This window comes from Apium graveolens, chromosome 4 (genome assembly GCF_009905375.1).
Source record: "Apium graveolens cultivar Ventura chromosome 4, ASM990537v1, whole genome shotgun sequence".
NCBI lineage: Eukaryota > Viridiplantae > Streptophyta > Magnoliopsida > Apiales > Apiaceae > Apium > Apium graveolens.
This window is the reverse complement of record NC_133650.1, coordinates 287,355,060-287,379,051: the sequence shown is the minus strand read 5'-3', so window position 1 is coordinate 287,379,051 and position 23,992 is coordinate 287,355,060. Positions and strand designations below refer to the sequence as shown.

The 23,992-nt window shown below is 31.2% G+C and overlaps 3 protein-coding genes across 3 annotated transcripts; 2 read left to right on the top strand and 1 right to left on the bottom strand.

Moving 5' to 3' along the window:
* Positions 1 to 2,271: 2,271 nt before the first annotated feature.
* On the bottom strand, positions 2,272 to 5,486 carry LOC141721157 (putative alpha,alpha-trehalose-phosphate synthase [UDP-forming] 11). Its single transcript, XM_074523922.1, has 3 exons — positions 3,344 to 5,486; positions 2,951 to 3,224; positions 2,272 to 2,786 (listed from the first exon to the last, which is right to left on the bottom strand). Exons 1-3 carry the CDS (start codon positions 5,302 to 5,304, stop codon positions 2,454 to 2,456), a joined length of 2,568 nt encoding a protein of 855 aa, XP_074380023.1. The 5' UTR covers positions 5,305 to 5,486; the 3' UTR covers positions 2,272 to 2,453.
* A 2,941-nt stretch (positions 5,487 to 8,427) lies between these two features.
* LOC141719804 (uncharacterized) lies at positions 8,428 to 8,778 on the top strand. The gene has a single exon (XM_074522180.1). It carries the CDS (start codon positions 8,428 to 8,430, stop codon positions 8,776 to 8,778), a length of 351 nt encoding a protein of 116 aa, XP_074378281.1.
* Positions 8,779 to 10,123: 1,345 nt separating this feature from the next.
* Positions 10,124 to 13,311, top strand: LOC141721156 (small ribosomal subunit protein eS24z-like). The gene is made up of 5 exons (XM_074523921.1): positions 10,124 to 10,280; positions 11,236 to 11,277; positions 11,369 to 11,539; positions 12,841 to 12,927; positions 13,024 to 13,311. Exons 1-5 carry the CDS (start codon positions 10,209 to 10,211, stop codon positions 13,063 to 13,065), a joined length of 414 nt encoding a protein of 137 aa, XP_074380022.1. The 5' UTR covers positions 10,124 to 10,208; the 3' UTR covers positions 13,066 to 13,311.
* The last annotated feature ends 10,681 nt before the right edge of the window (positions 13,312 to 23,992 follow it).

Sequence of the window (23,992 nt, the reverse complement as noted above, 5' to 3'; positions counted from 1 at the left end):
TTTTTATAGTTCTGTAAACACTACACGTGACACGCCATTCGGGATAGAGTGTCATTTGAACAGAGCAGCTTACAACTAAACTTGATTATATGGGCTCGATTCGACTTCGTTGATGAAATAGGCTTGATTCGACTTCGACTTGATTCCATTCTTGATAAATATTCGAATATTTTGAAATGTGGCCCATAGTCTGATACTTTGATTAGATTGTAAACATTACCGGATATACTTATTGCCTCATTGGTTATAAGGCCATGTTCTCTTGGCCTAGATTTGGACCGAATGCCATGTTCTGCTGGCCTAAATTTGGACCGATTTCGGTCCAAATCTACCCAATAATGCTCTATTGCTTTATTACATTTTAGGTCAGTGAATAATGAATAGTTCCGGCCTAAATTTAGACCGACTATTAACCGGCCTAAATCTTTTTAATAATAAAATATTAAGTTTTTATGTTTCATATATTTATTAATTTTTTGATTCAATGTTATTATATATATATTAAGTAGTTTTTAATTATATTTTTAATTTTTACTTAAATATATAATAGTTATTTAACAAAAATATATTTTAATTCAAATTAATAATATGCTTGATTGAAAATGAACGTGATTTGAGTGCTCCAGTTCAAGAATTGATCGAAATTTCAAATACAGAAGAGACGGTTGAAAATGATGAAAGACGGTATCGAAAAATAAAAAATAAAGAAGCTTATATTGCTCTTCGAGATGCATTAATCGAATATTTCTGGGAACACTATACTAATTCGGAGTAGTTCAATATTTGTTATTTTTCTTTTAGTTAGTTAATTATAATATTATTTTTTCTTCTTTAAGTGTAATGTTTTTATAATTTAATAATTTTTTAAGTTTGAAATTAATATGAATAGGTATGTGAATTAGTATCAAAATATTAAAATAACAATATATTAATAGTTGAAAGAATTTTTTTCAAAAAAAATAGTTGAAAAAAATAAAATATTGATATATGAATTTGAACCAAAAAATAGATATAACCATTGAAATAGAGAGTTGTCTCGGTCCAAATTTAGGACAAAAATCTGGGACACTCTTTAAGTTGCCGTAAGAATCCCAAACTCTGGAATTACATGTTTATCCCTACAAATAGCGTATATAATTAGTTTATACATAGCCTATGTACTGTAATTAGTTTATATACTGGTAAATCTTGTTGTTTGTGCGATGCTTATTAAAAAGATGTATATCATTTGATAGTCACTTGTTCTTCCAAACAAGTGTGGCGAGTTTTGTAATGTGGTATTCTTCATTCTAACGCTACATTATATTTCTTTCAAATCGATGGAATGATATTTCGCGGGCTCAACCGTTAGATCATGTCAATTCATCAGCTTGGTTAATCTGGGAAACTCCATTATCTCGAAAAATGGTTGTCCTGCTTCAACATTACAAGTGTAATATAATTCTTCTTTTGAAGATCAAAGCAGAAATAGTAAAACAATGTATGTCCCAGCTCAGAAATGGTGCAAACCTTGTCCAAGTATGTCAAACATAAATTTCATTGTGATACTTCTATCGGCCTAAGTAACTGCAGGGTTTGCTTTTGTCGTATGTAACAAACTTAGAGATAATGATTCTCTCCAATGTACTCAAGATCTCTCAGCTGGATTAAGGTTAACCGTACTCTCAGCAAGAATAAGGTTAACAACCCTTCGTAATATTGTCAGATTGTCAGGTGTTGCATTGGCTATTCAAAGTCGTCCTCGTATGTATACTGTTGGTTGGTTCTATAATTAGAAATTGTTCCTCATCATATATAATTAGGATTATTTTTGGCCAACAGACCCTTAAGTAAAGTAAATCAGACAATAGCAAGAGCTTATCATGGAAAACATTTAGATTTGATTTTAATTTAATTAAACTAACATATAGATTTCATTTATTATATGCGCGGATTCTGTTAATATTTAAATAATTTTTAAATTTTATTCATCCAATTATATAATAACTTTAATATATTTATATAAATTTATAATAAGCATATATTTATAATTAAAATAATAAAAAAAACTAGGAAAAAGCTGTGGTCATAATTTGATAGAAAAAGTTTTGATTGTAATTTAAAGGGATAAGAAGTACTTTAACAATTTAGTAGTTTAACATGTGTATAACACTATTTATTTTTATTTTTTAATAATTAAAATAAAGGATAAACCAAATTATACCCTCATCCCGGTTTTCATAGTTCTAGCTGTGTTGTTCGATAGATGGTGTAGAAACAAACAAATCACCAGGCTCTTGTAACATCAGGAATATATACTCACCAGGGGACAACACAGACTTGTCTATTCACAGAAAAACTAGATATTAAAGAGCGTTCTAAAGGCCATCACGGATTAAGTTCACTCATTACACAGCAACTGTTGTGTCCGACTAGTTTGTAAACTTGGCTACCAGATTAAACTAAAAAAGTATTCACATGTCATAAGGATTGCACCTAGAAGAAGAGACTCGGCGGGGATATATAGGACATCGTACTGGTGCTTTTTCTGAAAGCCCGTGAAGCAACTTAATAACATCATCAGTGTCATCTAGGTAGAACTTTGCCTTACTTGGTTTCCGACCTACAGTGCAGGCAAACACTTCCGCTACCGCTGGCGAGGATGTTCCAGTGACACAATTGGGAACACTCACGAACATGTCTTCATCCGACGAGTCATCACCTATACACAGCACAAAGTCTGGAAACCTACTGTTGCTCCGCATGCTTGCAACAAGTCTCTCCACAGCTACACCCTTGCTTACACCCTGCAATAAATTTAGCATTGCAGATGAGGTCAAAACAAGATGGCATGTTGACATGAGTTTATCACGGAACATGTACATTTGGTAATGATAGGTGCAATTATTTGATAACCTATACACTCCTTAAAATTTGATATCAGAAGTAGAAGAAATGGATACGTTCGTACCTGTGGTTTCACTTCCACAATGTGTTGACCTCTTTTAACAACTACAGGCTCGTTGGCCAGCACACTCTCAAGATGATCATGGAGCTCCTTTGCCTGACCCAAACCAAAATCAGGGTCAGCTTGTTCATGGTGCCACACCAACGCACTTTCCTTCTCCTCTATCGATGAACCATCAGTTGCCTCTCTGTAATGGACCATTACAGGCAGTGCCGTCTTTTTCCACCCGAAACCCGCTGCTGACATGCTGCATTCCCATGGCGAATCCTTAGTCCACCTATGATCAAACAAAAAAGAGAGATCGTAATCTTTTGCGAGGAGAAAAGAGACATCACTAAAATAGATCAACAATACACTATATAGTTTTACGAAAAAAACTGAAAACGGCGAATTTACCTAGTAAAGTAACCATGTTCCGCTGATAGACCAAGTCTTCTACACGGTGAAAACCAAGTACTTAGAGATTCCTTTCCTCTGCCACTCACAATAAACACAACATTCTTTGGATCACTGCATAAATCCTTCAGAATTGTGATAACTTCATCGCTTGGTGCTTTGTCAACTGTTCGGTGTGGCGTCATGGTGCCATCATAATCCAACAGAATCAGACGATTGTTGGCCCTCCTGTAAGCAGATAAAATATGTTCCACGGAGAGTTTTCTGAAATCAGGGCTCAATGCAACAACTCTGAAATTCAAACCAAACCCGATTTCCCAAAATCTCTTGTTAAAATGGTCACTACTAGCTCTCGCCAGATCTTGGTCAAAACTCCTAGCCCAGTAAGCAACATCATGAGAACTCACATACTTGTAGTGTTTCTCATGGCACAACTGCATCTCCATATCAGGCCTTGATATAGCTGATCTCATCGCATCAGTGACACTTTTAACATTCCAAGGGTTAACCCGAATTGCCCCACTCAGTGATGGAGAGCAGCCAATGAATTCAGAGACAATGATAACACTCTTCCTTGAGGCTTCTTGGCCATCGAGTCCCATTGCCTTGTCTATTTCAGGACTACCTTGTCTGGAGACAGTGTACTTGTAAGGTACCAAATTCATCCCATCTCTTAATGCATTCACGACACAACAGTCTGATATGGCATAATACGCGACTTTATCTTGAGTAGAAACTGGACCATGAACAAACACAATCGGCTCATAACCCGAATCACCAAACCTCCTATTAATCTCACTAGCAACTTGATAAGTCTCATTTTCAACTTCTTGAATATCCTGACCCTGACTTCTAGCTGGATTCAAAATCTGAACCAAAACCACTTTGCCCCTCAAGTCAGGATACTCTTGCAACAGCTGCCCCATTGCCCAAAACTTCATACTAATCCCCTTAAAAATATCAATATCATCAACACCTAACATCACAAATTTACCCCCAAACCTTTCTCTCAATTCCTTAACTTTCTTCCCCGTATCCGCCAAGGCCTTAACCGATTCAATCTGACCCATATGAATACCAACAGGAAGAATCTTGATACTCACAGTCCTACCATAATACTCTAATCCAATGTAACCCCTCTTTGACTTATATTCCAAACCCAACAATCTCTTACAACATGACAGAAAATGCCTTGCATAATCAAAAGTATGGAACCCCACAAGATCACAATTCAACAAACCCCTCAAAACCTCATCCCTGACAGGCAATGTACGATAAATCTCCGACGTAGGAAAAGGACTATGCAAGAAAAACCCAAGCTTAATTCTATGAAATCTCTTTCTCAAGAAAGTTGGCAATAATAAAAGATGATAATCTTGAATCCAAACATAATCATGATCAGGGTTTATCACTTCAGACACTCTATCAGCAAAAATCTTATTAGCAGACACATAAGCTTTCCACTTAGTACTATCAAACCTTACACCAAGATTCTCAGTCATAGCCAATCTATAATGAAACAAAGGCCACAAATAATGCTTACAAAAACCATGATAAAACTTATTCATTATATCAACAGGAATAAAAGTAGGCACACAATTATACTTATCTAACAACACTTGAGCCACTTCCTCCTGATCACAATCTTCAATCTCCACATTCAAACACCCAACATAAACAACTTCAACATTAGATTCAAACCCATCTTTCAACTGCAAAACCAAAGCATCTTCATCCCAATTAAACCCCCATTTCTTTGTTTCTTCATCAAACCAACATTTTAAAGGCAACATATTAGCAACAATTATTCTCTTTTCTTTACCAACACATGAAACGACGCCGGATTGATCTTCCATATCAGACACCATCCCAGACGTTGTAATTCTTGACATTAAAGCACTATTAGTACCACAAGTATACTCATTCAAGTCAATCAAATTAAAGCAAGAATGTGATAACATGACAGATATTAAAAAACTAACAACAGCCCAGATCAAAAGTTTGGAGTTTGAGAAAAGGGTTGTGATTAGTTTTGAGAGATCATCGATGTGTATTACAGATGAGAATTATAGACATAGTTAAGAAAAACGTGTATATAGAAAGTGAATATTTTTAAAAATACATTATGGGGATTTTGTTTTGTTTGTACTAATATTATTTTGGTATATGGGAAGGTGGTGGAATGGATAACAACGAAGAGACCGACTTATAAATGTCTACGTGTAATGTGGGACCTACTTGCTTTTATCGACGGTCAAGATTTGATTGTGATCTTTTATTCATCATCAACAATATCTCACTCTTTGTATTGTGTAGTATCTATATTTGTGTGTATAGATAGATTTGTGAACAGAGACTGATCCAGCTGGTTATTACTGGAATTCTCGACAGCTTATGTACAAGGTTTTAAAATTCAGTAACCGGGTATAGCCGGTCGACTTTAAACTAAATTGCGAGAAAAATTGAAATGTGCACCCTTTCGATTTGTCCGGCACTCTGATTATAATTTAAACTTAATAAAACGTGTTCATCTATAATTTTAGAGGAGTCGCGATCCCCTATTCCCCCTAACGTTTAACGTAATCAAACAACTGACCAAGAATATAAATATCAGCGAAGCGATTCTTAAAAAAAGATAAAATATATTAGGAAATGCCGAAGAAAATAGAGAATCATTTTAGAGTAGGTATATAAGCTCTTTTGTGAAATTTTGACAATACTTTTACTTATGCAACGAAAGTGCAACACTAGTTAATCTGTTATATTTATTATATGTTTTTTAGACTATGAAATTATAAGAAAAATATCAATATGACAATTTTATTTAAAATATAAATTGGGCAACGGAAAAGTGACTGACAGGTGGAATGATTTAATTACAGCTGGGGAAGGTCACTCTGTCTGTATAAATATTTAAGATATACAGTACAAGTAGTAATACTAGAATCATAGAGCCTTCAACGCTCATCCGTGTGACTTTTTCCTTTCTTTCTGTTTGTGTACCTATATATCCTTATCTTAAACTCAAGTATATCCGTTTCTATATATCCCCTTGCGTATAATATACACGTGGAAAAAGGTGATGAAATCAGTCGCCCAATATCAAGCTCTAACTCTCTTTTCTTAAAAAAGAATATCCATCAAGGTCTAGTTTGGCACGCCCCGTTTTATTTTTGAAGTTTTTTTTAACAATACTAGCTTAAAACCAAACCACTGCGATGTACAGGCTCTGTTAATATTTATATTTTATATAATTTTATTAGAATTCTAATATAAATAATTAAATATGTAAATTAATAATAATATAATTATAATTTGATTGTATATAACTTTAAGTTAAATCATATAGTATAGTATATGATTGATGAGATTTGAACCATTAACCTTATTTATAAATAATAATTAAATGTTTGATGTTGGCGGAGATGTTGGGGGTTCGAACTCGTGAATTTGGTTAGTGTATTTTTTTATAAATATTAATATAAACGTTTATTGTTGGCAGGATTCGAACCTAGAAATTTATTTGTAATTTTATAAATAATAATATAAATATTTGTTGTTGGCGGGATTCGAACCAGTAAGCTTGGTTGGTGTCTTTTTTTTTGTATTCGGATCTAACGGTTATGATCATTTAGTTAAGAGATCTGACGGTCGTGATCAAAAGGGATTACCAAAAATAGGGTTAACCAAACTACAAAATATACCCTTGTTCAGTTATTATAGTTTAGTATAGATGTGATTTTAATTTTTCTGCAAAAAAATATATTTTTTTAATAAAAATATATTTTTTAATAAAAACTTATTTTTTTAATAAAATATATATATATATTTTCAAAAAAATATGATTTACAATCCAATTCGATCTCAAATATAATTAAAAAAAATCAACCATTTTTTAGAAAATATAAATAAGCGGAAGATGTGATTTTTTTGTTACAACCCGTATTTTTTTGTAAATAAATTTTATAAAAGGAGTATTTTTAATATTTTATTATTATTTTTTTCGTGAAATTTTTAACTGTAGTATTATGAGCAAAACTAGAGAATTAGGTATTTGATAGTTTTTGTTATACTGACTATTTTAAAATCGCTGGATTAAAATTTGAATAGATTAGAATTTTTAGATTTAAATTAAATAAAAATATTGTTCTCTTTTCTCTTGTTCTATTAATAATGAACTTTTTCTCTATTCCTGTTCTCCAATTATCTTATTTAATATATATAAAAAGTAATTTATATATTTATTTATTAAATTATAAAGAAATTATGATTAAGAATGTGACACAAACTCTATCTATTTTCGCCATGTGTGTCTTTCTTTTGCCGTTGGAGATTACAAAATATATAGAAAGAACACTGTGTAAATATTGGTGGGGTTCAAAGCCAAATCAGAATGCTGACATTCACTGGATGGACTGGTTTAGATTGAGTACCCACAATGCAACTAGAGGTCTGGATTTCAGAGATTTCGTGATTTTAACTTGGTTATGTTGGGTAAGCAAGGGCGGAGATTCCTCACAAATCCAGAGAGCATGGTTAGTAAATTTTTTAAAGCCAATTATTTCCCCAACTGCAATTTCTTATCTGCATCTTAAGGGAACAATCCCAGTTACATATGGAGGAATGTCTGGGAGGCTAGAGATTTATTAAAAGGAGGAGTTAGATGGATAGTTGGCACATGAGATAAGATTGATATAATCACTCAACCATGGCTTAACGAGGAGAGTAATCCTTATGTCACTTATGACTCTCTTGGGCTAGCTCATAATAATGTTGTTTCACTGATGTGTATAGACAGACATGTCTGGGAGGTTGAAATTATTAGGGACCTATTCAACGAAAGGGACCAGCGGTGTATCTTGAGAACTCCTATCCAGGATAATATAACAGAAGATATGTTATTTTGGTATAAAGAAAACTCGGGTAATTACTCTGTTATGAGTGCTTACATGCTTTTACAAATTAAAAAGGAACGATGGCAGCTCAGTGATAGAAGTAGTCTCTGGTGTAAACTATGGAAAATCAAAACGCCACCAAAAGTGCTGAACTTGTTATGACGAGCGTTGTCGTTTCACTTGTCAACTATGACGATGTTATTACAAAAACGCGTTCATGTTCCTGGTACTTACCCTGTGTGTGGAAAAGCAGATGAGATTATCATGCGCGTTCTACTTTCATGCTCGTTTGCATCTCAGTGTTGGCAAAGATTGATTCCAAAAGTCTGTCAAGATTTAAGTAGTGAATTCTACACCTGGCTTGAAAGTGTTCTTAATGCTGTAAGTAAAGAGAAAAATGCAGTGGTTGCTACGGTATGTTGGGCTATCTGGAAAGCCCGAAATGAAAAGGATTGGAATCAAAAGCAAACTTCGATAAATGGTGTCATTGCTTCGGCAAACAATACCTTGTATTTTGGAAAGATGTCCAAGGCCGATTAACAGAGGCTCTAGTCCAGTTTAGAAAAATAGAGGATGTAGCTGCTTATTGGGGTTAAGCCACTGACTGACATAATCAAGGTTACGGTCGATGCTGCAACATTTAGAGAACAATTAGCAAGTGGAATGAGTCTGGTTGCGAGGGACTCGAAGGGAGAGATGATCCAAGCTAGATCAGTATATATGAATGATGTTGTTTAACCTGAGTTAGCTGAAGTTTTAACAATTAAGAAGGCGCTAAGTTAGATCAAAACTTAATGTTGGGGGTCAGTTGAACCGGGGTCAGACAGTCTGATATCTGTCCACGCCATTCAGAGTAAAATCCCAATGTCTTCACCTTTTGGTTTAATGGTAGAAGGCTGTAGAGCTCTGTTGCTAGAGTTAAACAAAGTTTCTTTGTATTTTATTCGTCGGTCTGCTAAAACGGCTACCCATTTCTTGGTAAATGAGTCATATTCATTCCTAGACTGAATTATTGATAACAGTAATTTTCCTGTTAACTTTAAAAATGTATTGTTGGCTGATATAAGTTGAGTAATAAAATTGCTCTTTTCGTATTAAAAATAAAATAAATTGTAATGAATGAAAAGAACATATATACATTATTAAGCTTTAAATTCTTTAATAGTTTTCATTATATTAAATTTTCAACGTTGAATATGATTTAATAATAATAAATTTAATTTATCTCTTAATATAGATATATTTAAATTGAAATTGCTATTTAAATTATGATGTTGAATCTAAAACATATTTATGTACCATGATTTGTTTTTTTTAAAATTAAAAATGGATTAGAAATATATAAAATTTTATTTCAGCAAAAACTATTAAAATTTTAAATTATTTTTGGGATTCGCGTTTCTCATTAAAGGCGGGAATCGAAATGCGAAATAATTCTCAATCGGAGATCATGACGAATTTGGTAATTGAGTTAGGGTCGAATATTAGGGATTTAGGGGCAAGGATAATAAACCTGTAATAGTCTGATACCGAATTTTAAAAGGATGAAAAATAAGTGAAAGATAAATAAACCACGTTCCGTAATTTTACCCCCAAATTTTTAAAAAACAAAAATTAATAATAATGAATATAAATTAAACATATTTTCAATTCAAAACTTTCGCCTTAAAAAATAAAATAAAAGTATGCAATACTGTGTCATAATAACATATGCATGGGCCTTATGGGTCATTCCTGGAGCTTTTTGTGTATTTTCTAGTAATCTAAAAATTGGACTGGATTTTTAACAACCAACCCTAGCCCAAATAAAGCCCATGTTTCACAAGTCCAACATTAACCCGACCCATCTAACTCGAACAAGGACGAGTATAAGAATTAGGGTTTAGCCCCTTTGCCCTCTTTCTCTCTCTGCATTTGCAATTAATTGTCGGCGCTCACAGCTTGAAACCTGCTAATCAAACGTTGTAGCCATGGCCGACAAGAATGTAACTATCCGAACTCGAAAGTTCATGACCAACAGGCTTCTCTCCAGGAAACAATTCGTATGTTGTCTTTCACTACTCTCTACAAATAAATTTGTGTGTTTTATGTTGTTTCTTGTTTTTCATTGTGTGAGTCCTCGAAATGTATAGTTTAATTCAAATTGTTAAAGATTATATCTATTTTTTTGTTAAATTAATAATGGAATTTTAATATAGCTTGTTGATTAAAACTATGGTCCGTAGGATTGTAGATTTTGGATTTTGGTGCCGCTTGTTAAAGGTAATGAGATTTCAATACAAAAATGTATTAGAGCCTCCTTCCCATTATTTTTAACCGGATTGTAATCCCATGATCCAAACGTTATGTAATTCCATTTTTGTATGCGAAACATATCCATAGAGTACGGGGAGCTTATGACTTATAATCCCTCGAATTCGGAGTAGCTTTTATGCAATGTTGTTTTTATTCACTGAATAATATGTATATAAGAAAAGCAATTACAATTTGTAAATTACCGTGGCTTCATTTCCCGAAGTAATTATAATATCATTGCATATCTCTGAAGTGATGTTTTTCCTTGGTGGCTGGAATTAGCTTATGCTTAGTAGTGTTTGTGTACTTTTTTGTTGAGGATATAAAAGGATAGTTTAGTCTATGTATCAAAACATACTAATTATTATGTAAATCAATGAGGCTGCTCAATGTTATAATATCAATTTCCCGGGCTGCCGGGATTGGGGCCAGGAAAATAGTTTATACTAAAAGTATATGTGTGTGTATATATATGTATATAACGAGATAATTTGCAAAGTGCTAAACAAGTGTACCACAGTACTAGTGTATATGATGGATGACGGTAAACTAATTAAAGACTTTTTCTATTGCACTTTGAGGTGTCACATGCCTTTGTCTAGAAGTCAAAATGAGAAAAACACAGTAGTAATTATAAAAGGTTCTAAACTTCATATCCAAGCCTTCCGTATGTTTAAATACCTTTCTATTTGATTGCTGCAGATCATTGATGTACTTCATCCTGGGAAAGCTAATGTCTCTAAGGTAATTTAATTTGTTTGCCTTTGTTTTGTTTACCAAGTCTTTAAGTTGTACGCAATCCTTTGTTTATCTATGTTTTATTATCTTATTAAAGGCCGAGTTGAAGCAGAAGTTGGCTGAGTTGTACTCGGTCAAGGACACCCAAGCTATCTCTGTTTTCAAGTTCCGCACTCACTTTGGTGGTGGAAAGTCAACTGGATTTGGTTTGATTTACGACTCTGTTGAGAGTGCTAAGAAATATGAACCCAAATACAGACTCATAAGGGTAAGTTTTTCACCTTAAGCAATCTATAGTCATCTAAATTTTATCTAGTATTCTCTCCACTGATTGTTTTAACACTTCCTGTATCATATCTAGGTAACAATGAGTTTCTTTATTAATTGTAGGGCTGTCAAACGGATAATTCGGATATGGATCTGCCAATATCTGTATCCGGATCCGAAAATTAGTATCCGTATCCGGAAATATTTAAAGAATAATATCCGAATCCGACGGATACTATCCGGATACCGGATACGGATAATATCCGGATCCGAATCCGATTTTCAATCAAATTTTTTATTTTATTATAAAAATTAAAAAAATTGAAAAAATATAGTAAAAATTAAAAATTCATTTTTAAAAATTAAAATAAGAGATAAAGTGATTTAATCATATTTTAATATTTCAAAAATTAATTTTATTTATCTTTTCAATATAATCACTATTTTTAAATTGTTGAACTCAAATGATTTTTTTTCTATATGTCTATAAAGTTTGTATAAACATAATATTTAATATATATATATATACACAAACACATTGTAAATTTAATATAATGTATTTTTAAATTATTTAAATATTTAAATATAAAATATATTTATTCGGATTCGGATATTATCGGATACGAATATGACTATATCCGTATCCGTATCCGCAATCGTCGGATTCGAATACGGATAATATCCGCTTTGTTTCGGATACGGATAATATCCGCTTTGTTTCGGATACGAATGCGGATTTTTCGGACGAATATCGGATTTTTGGAATTTTTTTGACAGCCCTAATCAATTGTTGGTTATGATCTTGTTTATCAGTTGTTTTTTTTCTCATGAATGAAGTAACCTGGTGAAAAGCTCTACCAGTATATTAATGTGCATCATCAAGTTGTTCTTTAAAATTGATTCTTACTTTGATTACACTGGTCACCTGTAATGGTGAGATGAATCAGTTATATTTCTTGAAGATCTATTGCTCCTGCTACTAGATGTAAATTAAGAAAGTTTATTATATATATGGCCATATTTTGCATCTTGCCATGGCCCATGGATAGATAACCTTGTAAGTACGGAATCATTGATTTGTTGTTGGACCTTGTTTTCCCATTCGTACTGAAGTGGTATTAAAGTATTTTAATTTAGGGAAGCATATATTGATCTATTTTCTTGGTAGTAATTGTAAATATGTTGGCAATTGCAACCTGTATGGTTTGTTGAATTCTGCTGGTTAGATGAGTAAAGCAGTCTGAACGGCTCAGGAATTAATAAATTGATGATCATAATGTTGTTTTATCCATGTGTTGGCAGAATGGACTCGATACCAAGGTTGAGAAGTCAAGGAAACAACTTAAGGAGAGGAAAAACCGTGCCAAGAAAATCCGTGGTGTGAAGAAGGTAGCTCCGGTGTATAAAAACCATTTTACTGCCTCCACCCTCCCAAATGTTTATATTTTGAAGTTAACAGGCTGTGTTTTCCTATTTTTGTTGCAGACCAAGGCTGGAGATGCTGCCAAGGGTGGAAAGAAGAAATGAGCAATAGCAATTTTCTCTCCAATCTTAATCTGAGTTGAAAGCTATCACTTTTTTCCCAATGTGATCTCGAGGTGTTACCTGTGACTTACAAGAAGAGTACTGTTTTTTCTTACCTGTTACCGGTGCTTGTTTGGATGTTTTAAAGATTGATGGTAATAGCGTTTCAAAAGTAGCTACTATGGTTTTAGGCCTAAATTTGTACTTGCCGTATAAATTCCTATTCGATTGAAATTTCCATCTGTTTAATGCAGTGTTCTAAAAAGTTCATTAAGCAGAAGCTTAAGCGGAATTGGGGTGTAAGTGCCTCGATTAGAGCAAAATCGGGGTTTTAAACGTTTAGTTGATTTTAGGCGGGGTTAAGCGTGGGATTAAGCAGCTTAATTAAAATAATTAAATGAAACATACAAGAAAACACCGAAACTCCAAATACAAGATAAGTATTAAAAATAATCTTCTAATCTATTCCTAGAAATTCAAGTCTAATTTGTCTGAAAACATCAACTGTATGTAAAGTTCTTGAAAAAATTGGAAATACACGGGTGTAAATCAAATTGCGCGTTTAACAATGTCAATAATTGACGATTGTTTTCATGATGATATTGATAACATCTCATCATTTATGTAAGTCAAGTCACGGCTTATCTTCCGGAGCTGCCGTCGTCTCCTTTTTAAGTTGGTTGGAAACATGGCCTAGATTGCATCTATATCAACAGAGCAAGTATCACAAAAATGTATAACTATAAATGTACACTTGCTATTTCTTAGCTCCCAATTTGGGTATTTTTAGGATCAGTGTATTGGACAAATGATTGTGTGTGTTGTGTGATTTTTTAATTTAAGGTTTGAATGAACATTTTGGGATCGTTTGTTTCGCATACTGGTGTAAGGTTATAATTAGAAACCGGGTTAAGTAATTGTTAATGTTATATTTATGTTATTGTCTGATAAATAAATGATATATTTATTTGTGTATACGAGCATGAGTATTTGTGGTGGGGTTGTAATGTTGTTGCGAGTATTTGTTTTGTTTTAACTGCAATTATTGACAGTATTAGAGGTGTACACGGTTTGACCAATCCGATTAATCCAATCCGAACCAATCCTATTTTGGCCGATCCAAACTGATTTTTCAACCTGATACATATTTGGGTTGAAAAAATGTGAACCAGATTTAATTGGGTTAGATATGGTTTTCAATATATTTAAATCAATCCAACTCAACCCGATTAAAAAATATACGTACATGCTAATAAGTTAATCCAATAAATATTATATAGATCCATTTATCTGTAATTCTAAATATAACTTATAACTTCTGTATTCATAGTTCATTTCGTAACAACAATAAATGTTTGACTAGTGTTAGGTCTTTACTTTAATGATTCATTCCAATATTTAAAGCGTAAGAACTGTATTATCAGTCTTTTTGGCATCAAAAATTGGATACTTAAGACCTATTCGACATGGATTATTGTAATATTATTTTGAACTATGTTCAAGTATTTTAGAATTTGAGGCCTCATGTTTTAGTATAATTTTGTATATTTAATAAACTGATCAAACCGATCCAAATCGAACCAAACCGAAGTATACAAATTGGTTTGGGTTACAAATTTAAACGGTTCGGTTTGGGTTGAAATTTTAAAAACCCGAATTAATTGGGTTGTGTTGCTAAATTCTCTCAACCCGCCAATTTCGATTTGTGTACACCCCTGGACAGTATATTCATGTCGTTACCCGTTGGATTGAGTACATATTTGTTTGTGTATATGAATTATTTTTGGGGCATGTTGATATTTTGGTTAAATGTGTTCTTGGAAATTTAACAGTAAAATGAAATAAAAAGGTTGAAAGTTGTATTTCTTGTTTCTTGTTGTCCATTACTAATGGCGATTCATGGGGTTGTTGTAGAAATGTTATGGTATTTCTTGTTGTCCACTGCTAAAGATGATCTATGGGTTGCTTTAAAAGTGTTTGTGATTGTTTGAGATATTGCATAATATAGTAGTTTGTACGCGTATAATTTTATTTTCGATTGTTATTTGAATATTTATTCTTGACCTTAGCAACTTTTCAAATCTCTCATTCAATATTAACAAATATATAGTTCTGAACTTGGTAGGCTCCTTCGGGTATCATTAGATACAAAAAATATTACTAAGATTATCTGCTTCGGTTGATACTACTCTTTTAAGTTGTGACGTGTAAGCCGCTGCCAAACACCAATATATATCAACATGATCATATGTTTAATGAAAACTATAGGCCAAAAATTATATATGTGTCTGTGTTCATTTTCTACCGTATATTTCAAAGAAAACAAAACGGTATACAACTCACTTTGGACGATAAAAAAAATAAGAACAAGATATCTTACAGGTCGATTACTTATACATAGCACAATATTTAGTCATTGTGATGCACGAACATTCTCTAAATATATATAAAATATTGATTTGTTCATAATTATTTTTTTTGTTTATTTGTTAGAAATGTGATCAAAATAGTTTGTATATTTGCTCTGTTAAAAAATGTGATTGATTAGTCATACAATACTTAGTGTCAATACAAGTTTGTATTGCACTTATCTACATGAAACTTCCTTAATATTTATCTGGATTTGAATATATTTGTACCATATAAATATAATAGTTAAAGTATGACAACAATATATATAATTTATCTAATTAGAGGCATACATAATTCCATGCACATATGTATGCTCGATATATAGTTTTCCCCCGTTGATATCTAACTCATATATTTTCAATTATCAAATTAATAATGTAATAAGTGAATTATAAATATACACATTAAGAATTTTAAATTTCACTGAAATATTAAAAAAATACTTAATTTGAAATAGATTTTTGTTTGATATGTTTCTCACGTATAATTATTTAAAGATATATTATTATTATTATTATTATTAATATTATTATTATTATTATTATTATTATTAATGACAAAATATATGTATATATGAGCTTATTACTCAAACATAAATCTAAATCAAAATAAACTTTTTTCAGTGATATTTAAAAATATAAATTTTAATGATACGTTAATTGAGAGAATAAGTGTGAAATTACTATTATTAGATTATTCACCGAGATGAAAATATGTATAATTCGTTAATTTTTTGAGATTATTTTATGTGTTTATATTATAATTTCGATTTAAATTATTTTGTGTGTCAAAAATACGATTGATGAGTAAAAATTAGTAGCCCCGTCGAGTATTTAATTCGAGTATTGGCTTTTGACCCCTAGTCTCGTTCAAATAAGTACTTATGCACGTGTGTGTATATATATATATGTATGTGTATATGTATGTATGTATAAATAAGTATGTATGTGTATAGTAGTCATGCAAAATTAATATATTTTAGAAAATGATGATTTAGTTAAATAATTTTACATTTACATTAATGTATATATAAAGTATATTATGATGAAACATGTTAATGATATGTCAATTAATATATATTAATTGTGAGCAATAAGTAATATATATATATATATATATATTAATAGTTAAATAATAAATATTAATTATGAGAATAAATATAAAATAAATATTATATAAATATTAAATAGGGGCATAATAGTCATATGAATTAATTTGCTCAAAAACCCCCCATGTTATGTTGTTGTATTATGTATGTAATAGATAAATAATAGATTATCAATACCTAATTTAATTATTAATATATATTTTTGAGTCATTGATTTAATTTTAGATTAAACATTTGCTTATAGGTCATGAAGGGTTTTTAGCACATAAACGCAACGAAAAACGTAAAATTTAAATCTTAAAAATCGAAACCCTCCGCAGGATTCATGCGGAAAACAATATTTAATTCGTAGTTCAGTATGTTTACTTTAAGAAGATTTACGTTAATGGAAAGATGGAGATCTTGAATGATCACCACGTAGCCCGTCGCTGGAACGATCTACGCCTTGAAGGTATCCACACGAATGATCGCTTGGAGGATGGGTGTGTACTAACACGTTCTTGAGGCCGCCTTCTTGCTCTCTCTATCTCTCTTCAAGCTGCTAGGGTTTATGTTTTATCAAATAAAACGTGTAACCCTAATTCTATTAGAAAAATATATTATATAAGCAAAAGCTAATGGGCCTCCAACCCTAAACTGAATTTTAGAGTTATTATTATTATTATTAAATTCGAAATTCTAATTATTATATTATTAAGTCTCACTTAATCATCCAATAACTTAATTTTGAATTTAATATTAAATTCAGATTTCCTATTTATCTAATTAATTTAAGTCACACTTAATTAATAATAAATAATTCGAATTACTTACATTTAATTTAAATCCGAATTTAAATTAAATAATCCTCCAATCATTTTTTGTGCGACCCTTTAGGTTATTATTACGTTGTCAACAATTTTAAATCTAATTTAAAATCATAAACAATGAGCGGCATCTAGTAATACATCATTGTTACCCAATTAACAATAATTAAATCGGTGATCAATTAAACCTTTCGTGAATAATGTAAAATATAATATAATTCCTTTAGCCTTATATTATAGATCAAACTCGAGGCATGCATTGTGTCATCCTCTGTTAACGTTCAATCCTTCTTTTCTTGATCAATGAGTAAACTATTAAACAAATCAGTATTTGAGCACGACCATGCATTTTATAGTCTTACTTAATCAAGAGGCTAATAATATCACTCCTTTAATAAAGGAGGGATAAATCCCATCTAAATCATTCATACGATTCATAATGTACCTAATGTCTACTTTTATTATTACCCGGTCAAGGATAACTTTTAATAGTATCAAAGTATATTAATTCTCGTATTGAAATATAATAATTTCAGGTCAAAGGACCAATACATCATTATCACTGTGAGATTAATTTAACTTATAACACTAAAACATGTAGTATCTCACAACGGGTCAATCCAGCACCATGTATTTAATATATGTGCCTGTATTTTGACTTTAGTATCACCATACCTATGATCAATGCGATATGATCATCAACCAACAAATACACTAGTCTCAATGTATTTATTATCGTCCCTTAACAATAATACTTGACTAGGGATCTTTAGGAATATCGATACTATTCTCATAATCTCATTTATAAGTCACGTACTTAGAGATATAGATTTACATATCATATTCCAAGGATATTTATTAATCTAACATCTTATCGCAGAAAATAAAGATATAATAAATTACTAAAGAATAATTCATATAATCATAATTAATAATCCAAATATTTCATAATATAAACATAATAGTGTTATCTCTAGGGCACAAACACTAATAGGTCATTCATGCATGAATAACACCCTTATATAAAAAATAATACAAAATATCATAAAATCATACATAAAACACATTTAGATTCTAATTTTCAGAGCAAAAAATGTTTTCAATGAATAAAAATAAATCTAAGAAAAAATTAAGATCAAATATAACATTACTACATATAATTTGGTTGTTACAAAAATATATAAAAGATTCTATACAAAATAATGCATTGAATTCTATGTTATACTTTATTTTTAATTCTAGATGAGATTCTACGTTATATTCTATATGTTAAGCTTAATCGACTTTAAATATTGTGATTATAATCTTAACAAATCATTTTCTATAAAAATAAAGTATTTTTGATGATATTTTTTACATAAGGTATTCTTTGTGAAATGTAACTATTTGCTCGTAATTTTACGTATAAAAATCAAAATAAGAAAAATAGAATTGATTTCCCAAAATTATATCTCATGTTCAATTCACTTATCAAAAATTCATACTTTAGGGACATATTTGGTTCGAAGGATTATAATCCCCGAATAATAATATGAGGATAACTAATTCCAATCTCATGGATTACATAATGTTAGGTCACACAACACTGTAGAAGGGGGTTGAATACAATATTTATACAATCAAATCGATTTCAACACAAGTATGTAACAAAGATCAAGTATATTTAATAATGTCAGTGATGAACAAATATCACTAAGAGCTGTTAGGTTACGATGTATAATCTTCTCGATAATGATAACACATTTAGTGTAAACCCCAAGTCTGTGTTTATATAGTACACATTTACAAGATAACTTCTAATTGATATGGAATATAATTATGTCTCCTAAACTATATCAATCAGATATCTTCTACAAGTCTTTCAGTCTTCTAACTCTTTCCATGCATATCTTCTATTGTTTTAGTCCAGATCCTCTCCTGTAAATCAGCTTCATTCCTTATCTGGAAGTCTTCCCGCACTTAAGTTCTGATATGACCTTAAGTTCTGATATTAAGTTCTGACTTCCAGTAAGTCCCGATTTCAGTAAGTCCTGATATGTCATGTTGTTAAGTTCTGACAACTAAACACAAATCAATTAAACATGACATCTCAAATATATCTAACACATAATTCTATTCTATGTTATTTGGAAATATTAAGTTTAGTATGTATTATAATACTTTAAAATATATCCTATATTTGTTTATTTTGAGGGGATTACAAAGTTTTTAAAAATGACGGAAAAAATAATATTACCTTCTACCCTATGAAGAGGATTATATGCTCTACTCTAACAAAACAAATATGAAATAGAATAATTTAAATGATTATAATTATTGAATAATCATTCAATAAATATTTACAAAAATAATATGAGATAAATAATTATAATCTTATCTCATATTTAATAATATGAAACAAACATGACCCTTAATGTTTTGGTTTTAAGAAAAAAATGGAAACCAAACACCATAAAGGTTTGAAATAAACAAACACCATAAACGATTCTCGAAAATATGGAACTAAACGACCCAAATGTATTTTTATACATTGCTCCGTAAAAGACTTCATCCAACTGGCCATCATGACTTCATTCATACAGACATGACAAACCTTTTTTGCATAAATTAACCACCAAATAACCCGTTGAGGCACTTTTACTTTATTATAACCGTTACCGGCTACCTAGGTCCTGGACCACCACAACTATCATTATTTTGTCTTCATTTCCTCATCATTGACTTTTTTATTTACTACAAACATTATCAAATCTGTACAAGGGGCTTATCTGTCTTTACATTCCTAGTGTACTTGGTAAATTTTATCAATATAAGAATAAAGGTGAATAAGACTTGAATGTAAGTGAACTATTGATATATTCTACTGAGAAATAGAAGAGCTATCTTTCTTCAAGTTATTTTATCTTTTTAGCTGTAACATTAATTTGATCCATGTATCCTCATGGTATCAGAGTTAGTGATTATAGTTAAAGCTTTCATACAAGTGGACGAATAGATTGTAGTGCTCTTCTTTCCCTAACTATTTTATTCTCTATTTTCCAAATATCGTTTTTGTGACGCCCTCCAAACCCGGGTCAGAAGTTTGGGGTTCACAACACACACACACACACACTTAATAAATAAATACCTGCTTATGAAAGTAATATATGTAAAGACCCTACTTACCATAACCATGGATCCCAACAGGTTAAAGTATGAAAACAAGCCACAACCTTAACTTTTATTACATCGTACCAAATCCCAACTAGTTTCGCTTACAACTGATAATGATTTCATTCTTACAATCTTACATAACTCATCTACATTATAAAGCTCCTGCTAACTCGGTCCATCTTATCATAGAATCCTAGCTCGCACACTGGACTGGGAATCCTCGTTACCAACCATTTCCTTTTCAACTGTAAAATAACATAACAGATTTGCAAGAGTGAGCTAACTAGCTCAGCAAGTCATAATAGCAATAACCGAGGTTCAACAATGATCAGTTGAAATGATTCATAAAAATCAAGTTTCTGGATAAGCAATGAATATAATTGGATATTCTTTTTATTTTTTTAAAACCAAGGTTAGGTTGCTGATCAGTCACGCACTAACCCCGAGCAAGACTCCCGACTTTGCTCTATATACTAGATCCGAGACACGCATTGGCCTAATATGACCATGAATCTGGTCTGACCACGAACCTGGTCCACATTTATAAAACCATCCAATTCTAAAATAATTCAATATGATAACCATTGCAATTCAATAAAATGGAATCATAATTAACATTGATAAAACATTTATCTCAAAGCATAAAACATTTGACAGGTATCAGCAAGGTGTATCAAGGTGTAAGTATGAAGAATGGCTTCAAGCCTGATAAAGAATCAAGTATCGGAAGAACAATGGTTCAATGATAATACAGGGTATTTATCTTTGATGTGATAGGGTATTCCGGGGTGTATAAGTTTTTGCATGCTCAAGAAATTCTGTTGAAATACTTGGTTTATGGTGTGTATGTATTTATGGAGTAGTATAGTATTTGTATGGTTTAATATTTGGGTAATCAACCATTGGTGGTTTATAAGAAATAAAGCTTACGGCTCAAGCTCAATGATATGATCAGGGTTCAAGGTTGAATAGTTTAAAACGCTTGCAATATAAAACAAGATTTATTTTGAATAATAGCAACATGTTATGAGAAAATTCAGAAATATTTACAATATATCTCGAAGAAAGGTTCAGAAGGACTTGCCTTATCATAGATAATTTCCAACTTTACTTGTACTCATCTAACAATTCTACTCATCAATCACTTTCCTTCTTTTTCTATGCCTTGCTTCCATTCGTCAATCACTTGCCTTCTCTTTCTACACTTCAATTCATATTTACGGATCACTGACTTTCATTTTCTATGCCTCGCTTACTTTTCTAGGCATCACAAGTATCTATCAATACTCAATCTCATTTCATTCTAATCATCACATAGACGTCATAAGCTCTTATCTACCCTTCGTTTTACCCAAATCCGGTTTACGGATTGAAAGTTACAGCATAAACCGTCAAAAAATAACCACATAGGCATATAACACATCAATCAGATAGCACATAGCACATAGCACGCAAGATATTCGATTAAAATAATTTTTCAAAGAAGATTCGGGGTCAATATGATTTTTCAGGTATTTAATATAAATTTTTGAACATTTTTCGGAATTAAAATGGGCCTCCGAATCATTTTATAATTAAATAATAGGATTCTAACACCCGAATCTGACTTTAAAATAATTTTAAAATAATTATCGAGCCTTAAAAATAATTTAAAATAATATTTTAAAGCTCGAAACTATTTTTCGTAATTTTTAAATCTAAAAAAATAATTAAATCTAATTAAATAATCAATTAAAATTAATTAATAACTAATTAAATTAATTAATCAATTAATATTTAAATTAATTGACTAATTAAATAATTAATTATGAACTAAAGTTAATTAATTAAATAATTTAAATTTATTTTGGAATTTAAAATAATTTTCAAAATTAAAAATAATGAATTTTTGAAATTTTAAATAAATAAAAACCATTTATGAAATTAAAATAAAAAGGAAATACTATTTTTGAAAATATTTAAAACCACGATCCTGTTTTATAAAGTTTTGAAACCAAGATACAGGATTTATACTTTTTGCAAACTACAGGGGGTCAAATTGTAATTCTCCCTCCTGTTGCCTGCTCCGGTCACCGCACGACCACCGACCGTCGTCTATTTGCATATAACTTCTCCGGGAAGTGCAGATCCAAAGGCTAGCTTCCCAGGAACCTGTTTCTATAGTCCTTTTCAAAAACACACCCCGATTTTTGGCCGTGATTCGCAAGCAAATTTCGCCGGCGGTGAGCTTCGTTTCTAGAATCCGGCGAGTGAAATCGAGGCCGGTTATTCGATCTGATTACACGAATCGATTCCTTTCAACAAGATACACACTCTGGTATACTAAGTTTCATCACAGAGTTCCCCAATCAAAAATTCCCAAATCGAATTAAAAATATTCAAGAACATAAACCTAATTTATGAATATGAGAATCAAACAACAGTTTTTATATGTTATTGAACTCTATTTTTGACATATAATATACCAAATTGACCAGGAAGAAAAGATCTACATGATTATGCCATCAAATCATATCAAAAACATCAAGAACAAAAATTCCTAATTTAATCCATAAATAATTCAAATTAAATTAATTAAATAAGAAAATCACCTTGATTTCTGCAATGAAATGGATAATTGATTATGAAAGAACTTTTCGAGAGCTTCAATTTGATATATTGGACGCCCGAATCGGAGTTCGATAACACCTTCGTTTGTGCGATTGATTTTCAAGAATACAGTATTTTAATAGGGTTTTCTCTGGTTTTCAGTGGTTTGTACTGTCTGATTATGGTTTTACGCGTAAAATGAAATAAGAAAAGGGCTATTTATATTTATGGAATATTAGTACGTTCTGGATCATGTTGGATCGATAAATACGTTACTTAGCCACTAAGTAACTATAAATACGATCATATCGGATAAATATTATCCTGTTTTGGATAAGCGTTATTCTGTTTTGGATAAGCATTATCCTATTTTGGATAAGCATTATCCTGTTTTGGATAATTATCAAAATCGGGCTTTTATAAAATGATTTGTACGAAGATAATGTTATCGAAAAGGGTTAGCGTATCAAAAATATTGTGGCCGGCCGCGCACGGGTCTAACCGTAATCCGAATCGAAGAAGTCAAAACACGGAAAATGTCCGAAATTACGAGATTAGGTTACGAAGGAGTTTTCAGAAGAATTTCGGGTTGTAAAAACGTAAAAACGGTTGAGGTTGGACAATTCTCGCTTTTATAAAATAATTTTGTAATTATTCAGAAAATAATTAATAAATTCATAAATCATTATAAAATCATATAATACTCCAAAAATTACCAGAAAAATACCTTAATTATCTATATTTTATTCTCGACATAATAAGATTAACATACTTATACTTTACCACATATAAACATCCACATAACAACACCAATCATTAGATAATTCACCAAAAATCACAATATAATCACATAATAGTTATT

What these genes read in the sequence shown, in the direction of transcription:
- LOC141721157 (XM_074523922.1), bottom strand. Translation starts at nt 5,304, where the DNA reads ATGTTATCACATTCTTGCTTTAATTTGATTGACTTGAATGAGTATACT. An exon ending in GAACATGGTTACTTTACTAG is followed by an intron (nt 3,225 to 3,343) that starts GTAAATTCGCCG and finishes GTTTGATCATAG; the next exon opens with GTGGACTAAGGATTCGCCAT. An exon ending in TTGTGGAAGTGAAACCACAG is followed by an intron (nt 2,787 to 2,950) that starts GTACGAACGTAT and finishes AATTTATTGCAG; the next exon opens with GGTGTAAGCAAGGGTGTAGC.
- LOC141719804 (XM_074522180.1), top strand. Translation starts at nt 8,428, where the DNA reads ATGACGATGTTATTACAAAAACGCGTTCATGTTCCTGGTACTTACCCT.
- LOC141721156 (XM_074523921.1), top strand. Translation starts at nt 10,209, where the DNA reads ATGGCCGACAAGAATGTAACTATCCGAACTCGAAAGTTCATGACCAAC. An exon ending in TTCTCTCCAGGAAACAATTC is followed by an intron (nt 10,281 to 11,235) that starts GTATGTTGTCTT and finishes TGATTGCTGCAG; the next exon opens with ATCATTGATGTACTTCATCC. An exon ending in CCAAATACAGACTCATAAGG is followed by an intron (nt 11,540 to 12,840) that starts GTAAGTTTTTCA and finishes ATGTGTTGGCAG; the next exon opens with AATGGACTCGATACCAAGGT.